The sequence below is a fragment of the Anopheles nili genome, chromosome 2 (assembly GCF_943737925.1).
Source record: "Anopheles nili chromosome 2, idAnoNiliSN_F5_01, whole genome shotgun sequence".
Classification (NCBI taxonomy): Eukaryota; Metazoa; Arthropoda; class Insecta; order Diptera; family Culicidae; genus Anopheles; species Anopheles nili.
In genome coordinates this window covers 37,164,123-37,170,148 of record NC_071291.1, presented here as the reverse complement: position 1 = coordinate 37,170,148, position 6,026 = coordinate 37,164,123, and the positions used below count along the sequence as shown (strand labels likewise).

The 6,026-nt window shown below is 49.9% G+C and overlaps 1 protein-coding gene across 1 annotated transcript; it reads right to left on the bottom strand.

The window, feature by feature from the left end:
- Positions 1-1,959: 1,959 nt before the first annotated feature.
- LOC128721152 (uncharacterized) lies at positions 1,960-3,698 on the bottom strand. Its single transcript, XM_053814874.1, has 2 exons — positions 3,552-3,698; positions 1,960-3,489 (listed from the first exon to the last, which is right to left on the bottom strand). Exons 1-2 carry the CDS (start codon positions 3,696-3,698, stop codon positions 1,960-1,962), a joined length of 1,677 nt encoding a protein of 558 aa, XP_053670849.1.
- Positions 3,699-6,026: the final 2,328 nt, after the last annotated feature.

The following is a 6,026-nucleotide window of genomic DNA, read 5'->3' as shown; positions in this document are numbered from 1 at the left end:
GGTGGTGGGTTTCGCTGGGTACTCGTTTATCTGATCGGAACAGCAAAGCATTAGACTGAAATTGGTCCGAACGACCTTCGCCCGGGTGCGCTTTGGTTACTGCTTGTGTCCGTTAGCGATCGAGCGCTTTCTCAATCGGCACTTGTGTTTTTGAAAAGAGCTGTGTCGGTTTGGTTACCCGCTGGTTGAAAGCACAATTTATGTCAACTCGATGGTGAAGCATCATCATCAGCTAGTTTGGTGATAGTACATATGCCAAAGAATGCATAATCTCACGGAAGGAATCTTCGAAGAAGATCACAAGCAAACAAGCGAAACACAGCGAGCTTCGAAGAGCGTGCAAATTGCAGCCGTAACGGTGGTCGAGATTTCTCGTGTCCTCGTTTTCCTTTCCAGCCAGCCGCCTGCCAGTGGTTCTCATTACTAATGCAGGTTGGCCGAGCAGTAACTACCAATTAGTTCGTAGGAACGCTAAAATAATAGCTTCCTATCCGTAAGCGAATCCATTGAGCACGGTCTACCTTCGAACTTTTGCGGACGGAAGTGGCACGTTCGGCAGCAAAGGGGTAGCAAAACCAATTGAGGACCTGGGACGGTTCACCTGGTTTCCCGGCCCACCGTGGGTTTTCCTCGAGACGATGAATTTGTGCTAAATTATTCATACACTGATTGATTTATGTTCATTGCAGCCCAGCCCGTCGCATTTCGGTTTTCGGTCGATTCCGTTTCCCGTACGTTCGAAGCTCGGCTTCGTCTTTTTCCCGTGTCCGGTTTTAGAGCCAGACGGTGCTGGTGCTGGTGGAGTTTACTGTGCAATGCAATCCGAACGTTACGCCGGCTTTCATCGGTATGAATCTGGGCAACCGTTTTCCGCTTCGTCTGTGGGGAAAAGTTTCGTTGATATTTCGTTGCACTTGCAATGGAAGGCAGCCATTGCAGCAAGATGCGTTTGCTTTAGCTTCTCGGAGTTTCTGTTTCCGTGTAGCGCAGCTCATCAGCTGAATCAGCTATTAGACTTTTAATGCGAGATGAAAATATCCCGGCCATCATCGTAACCCAGCGACCGGGAAGAAATGAGGACGCGAATCTTCGCAAGGTTACACATGATATCGTATGCGGGTGAATTATTAAAGCTCCTGGCCGAAGCCGTGTGGCATGGAGTGAGAAGATTGACCTCTGAAAGCAGTAAAAAAGCTTCAAACGATTGGAAATAGACCGGTGGAAAAGCACAAATGGCAGGAATTAAAGCACAGCGAATGGATGCTTGATATGAGCGCATGAATTAATATGCCAAAGCAAACGCAGAATACGCAATGCGATTTTGTTTAAAAACAAACCCCTCCCACAAGCTTTACACCTACGAGCGGAACAATGTATTGATAAAACAATGAAACAATTGCGTAAAAAACTTTCCTTTCAGTGAATCAACATTTGCAACGCACGAATTCCGCGGGTTGCATTTACGGAAGCGATGATACTTCAAGACCAAAAAAAAAACAAGCACGTTTGATTCGTGGTGATTTCCATTCTATTATCAACCAGATCAACCAGAAATAACAATGTGTGTGTGTGGTGTGAATTATAGGAAATCAAAACGCAACATGAAATTGGTATTATGTTCAACAAAATTTGCTAAAAATTTTCCGTAACATGTTGCTTTTTCAATGACAATTTATTTACAACTTGCGGCATTTTATAAGCCTTACGTTGGGCTAGAATTCAGATAAATCCTAATGGTTCCCATGTTCGTTTTGCAATGGAAATTTGACGTACAAAACCTACAAGTACAAAACCGGTCCATTAAAAGATTGTCTCATAAAAACCAGTCACTCCGTAGAAGCAAACGAACTATATTTCACTAAGCTCAATTTACCGACTGCAAATTTTTCAACCCACGGAACTGAGCACGGAAACGACACAAAATTTAACCACCAACAGAATGACGCTTTGCCCGGCTGCTCACATTCCAGCCAAGATGTGCAGGGAAATGCCATTGAGCCGTCGCCTGCGATCGCGGTTCATGATGGTGCTCATCCGGACCGGTTTGGGAATTTTCTCCTCCGCGATTCGGAAGCACTTCCACAGCCCGTACCGGATCTCGAGCGTGTCGAAAAACAGCCACCGCTCGTACCACGAGATGTGATGTGGCGCGTACCGGTAATGCTCGCGCAGTGGCGGATTAAGGCTCGGTGCGTGATCGAACCGATCGTTCAGGATACGCGTGACGTACGCGTTCATCGAGCCCGTACGATGGATCCAGTTGATCAGCGTCATCACCGCCATGATGGTGCCGTGAATGCGATTAGCGTGCTGCCGCTTGTTTTGTTCCACCACGACCGATTGCATATCGGCAGGATCGTCGAGGAACAACTTCTGCACCTTCAGCAGCAGGCAGCTTACGACGGCCGCAGTAAACCCACTCGGTGCTTCGACGAGCATCGTGCACAGGAGCTGATAGAACACCTCCAGGTTCATCTTGCGCTTGCTGTGCCGCTCGATCGCCTTCAACAGCGCCTGCTCCAGATTTACACGATGCACCACGAGCAGCTGATGAAGCGGCAAAAAGTCCGTAGCCAGCACGATGTCGTAGTACGTGTCCATGTGGAATATGATGGGCGTCTGGAACTGGTCCGGGCCATGCTCACCTCGATCGAGCAACTTCGTCAGCACCTTGCAAGCGAGAATGCACCGTGTGGCTTCGTCGGAGGTGACGTACTGCAACAGGTACTGCATCACGAACGAGCACATCTCGGCCGTGTGCTGTGAGCTGCGCTGATCACAGATCACCATCTTCGAAGCGGTGTACTCCACGGTAGACCCAAACTCGATCCGTGCCTCGTCGGACATCTCCGTGTCGAAAGCGAGTGGTAGCATGACGGCAAAGAACCAGTACACATCAGCCACCGACAGCAGTGGGATCAACGTTTTCAGACACTTTTCGAACCCACGTCGTAATTCGTAGATCTGATTGCGGCTAGTTCCAATCATCACGCTGCTATGGTAGAACCGCAACAGTTTCGACAGCTCGGAGTACTCTATGTCGTCCCAACGTTGCGAAGCGATCACGTTTTGCAGCACCGACAGCACGTGGCGTACCTGCGCAACGTCCGGTACCGTGAGCGAGCGCTCGATACGATCGATCAGCTTCGATAGCAGCAGTGCGGATGGTGAGCGACACTCCAGCACGAACAGCAGGATCTCCACGCAGATGAACTCCACCTTCCAGAGGTTCTCCGTCTGCAGAAACTTAAGGATGGTGTCGATGACCTCATCCTGGAGCTCCGGTATCAGCAGATCAACGGCCGTTTGGAAGAGCACTTTCGCGTCCCCGAATGCCTCCTTGCGGAAGCGCTTCAACGGGCTAGGTCGAAGCCGCAAGTGGGCCACGTAATTTTGTACCAGCACGAGCGAGCACTCCAAGATGGCGTCCCGCTCCGGGATGTACTGGATGATGTCACGCTGGGATCTGGTGATGATTTTACGCAAGATCTACACGGGATGTAATGGTACGCAGCTACACACCACTTGCTTTCCTCGAACGTTACGCATACCTTTAAAGCCTTCGTTCCCTGGATGTTGGGCGAGCGAATGGTGGGGTCCAAAAATATACCGCAGGACGTTTTCAGCTGATCCACCAGCAGGCGAGTCTTCGCGGGCGTCAACTTTTTCCGGGAAAAAAATGCCGAAAGCCTTCCCATCCTTCTCGGTGAAGAATGTTCCCTCGCGTCCTAAATATAGCCTACTGCGCAAAGCGTGTTTTGCAGAAAATCCCCGCCTTCTATGTGTGGCATTCGAGGAGTTTTCGTTTCCGAATGTTTCATTAAACCCAAGGGATGCATGTGTTTTTTTTTCGCTTCTTTTCGTGGACGAGCCTATTCCTTCGCTGAAGGAGTCCTTCGTCGTTGGGGGGAAGGCGACCAGAAAATGCGTCTGTTCCCATGCTTTAAACAAGTGCCTGGGCCATGTTGTAGCCGGGTGGCGCGCGCTCGTGCAGGCTCTCGCTGGCAGCACTTTGAAAACAATTGTTTTGAAAGCAATCTGACAACGGCACTTGCCTTCAAGTGGTTAGGTCGCCCTTCAGGGATCAAGCCAAGCCAAGCGCGTATAAAATTCGGCACCGGCTCTGCGTAGCCGTTTTGGAGACCGTGTTTGACCAACGCTTGGAAGCAACCGTGGCAACGGGTCCATCTGTTTTCCGTGCGCACGTAGTGGTGCGAAGGTCGGTAAACACCGGTATCCTTGCGTTTCGAGCAGTTTCCATCCTTCCCCATTCGAGCACGGTTCCGTGCGCTAAGATGGTGGTGTTGTTGCAACGAGAGGTGAGCAACCGTTTGCAGGAGTTGATGGTTTTCTCTCGCATCCGTCTCTCTGCCGTTCTCGCATTCGACACTTTTGGCAGATTGCATGGGGAGCATGGCTCCCTTACATGTGGAGCAGGATAATAATGCAGCTGATACGCTCCCAGCTGAGCGATGTATCCCACACGAGAGAAGCTGTTCGAGGTGGAGCACGAAACCGGCACGAGTTTCGATCGTAACACAGTGGGAATAGGAGATTAGTGTTTTACATTGTCTTATGATGGAGCTATGTGAGCATGTCGTAGCATCAGTTGTAGCGATAAAATAGCAAGAAGAAAAAATCCCAAAATATTGAACAATACATCTACTGTCTATTCCTGGATGATATTGGTAAAATTTTTAACCAAATGAAAATTGTTGATTGAGAAAATGATTAAGCCAACAAAGGGGACCCATACGATTTTCACTCGTAGTACACGTATATTCAAATGTGATGAAATAATGAAGCCCAATATCTCCTGCCGGACACATTTATGACCATCCGTGCGGCCAGGATTTCCCCATAGTGCACTGGCGCGCGCCGTACGATGTGGCACGCGAACGGTTGGCGCGTTGAACGTGTCGTGGCCGATGAAGGCATCAGTTCGATTTCAGTGACGTTCAGTTTCGGTTCGTCGTGGACCGTCGCGAGTCGTCCTAGGGCAGGATTTGAAGCCGAAGAAGAAGAAGAAAAAGAAGAAGCAGCAGAAAAGCCACAACCGTTCTCATACAAACCCCACCAGGGAAAGGAACCCACCACACTGTTACACAGTGGGCGCGGGATCGCACTGGTGGCAGAGGTTTGGCTTCCACCGAAAGGATCCGAACCGCGCGGACGATAGTGTGTAAAGCGTGGATTCAATCGAGCCCAGCACGTCACGCCGGCACATCGAAAGTGGAGGGCAAATGCAGCCAACCTGCCTTCCTGCCAGCTGATTAACATAACTCAGCCATAACGCCAGGCCGGAGATGGCTGCCTGCAGGAACGTGGGTTTCCCAGCGAAAGCGAACGTTTTTGAGTGAACAAATGGTCCCTAAAAATGGTGAACAAAGTTACTACCGCCAGTTGAGTCGTCACAGCGGCCAACGGCCCTCGGGAAACTAACGCCTCCCGCAGCTTACGGAAGAAAAACGACGATCCACGACGGGCGATGGAGCAGTAGTGTGGTTTTGCATGGATTACACGCGTGTTTGTTTGTTTTTTTTTTGCGGAGGAAAAATTCGCGTGTGCATTAATAATAAGTGAAGTGCAGCAGGCAGAGGATGAAGAAATTTAAATAAATTACGCTCCACTAAATTGTTTCACGGAGGAAGCAAGCGAGCGAAAGGAAAATGCGGTGCACGCGGTGTTGGTGAAGATTACTCAACTCAGTGCGGGAAAGTGCTGCCAGCGAGAAGGATTAACCAAAACCTACCAGACCTCCTTGCGGTTGCGTGCGTGTGTGTCCCGTGTTTGTGTGTGTGCGTGTGTGTGCGCCCTTGTGGCCGGAAGTGAAAAGGGTAGGCGTGGAGATTAAACCAACAACCAAACACCCACCCAACCCATTACACCGTCGAGGGTATGGTGCCGTTGTTGTTGGGTGAATAAAAATAATCAAATCAAATATTCAACAATTATCGACCGAAAAATCCCGATTCCACCTTTTCGGTTCAGACCGGCCTACCCGACCCGGTGGCGTACCGATTGCG

What these genes read in the sequence shown, in the direction of transcription:
- LOC128721152 (XM_053814874.1), bottom strand. Translation starts at nt 3,698, where the DNA reads ATGGGAAGGCTTTCGGCATTTTTTTCCCGGAAAAAGTTGACGCCCGCG. An exon ending in AGGGAACGAAGGCTTTAAAG is followed by an intron (nt 3,490 to 3,551) that starts GTATGCGTAACG and finishes CATCCCGTGTAG; the next exon opens with ATCTTGCGTAAAATCATCAC.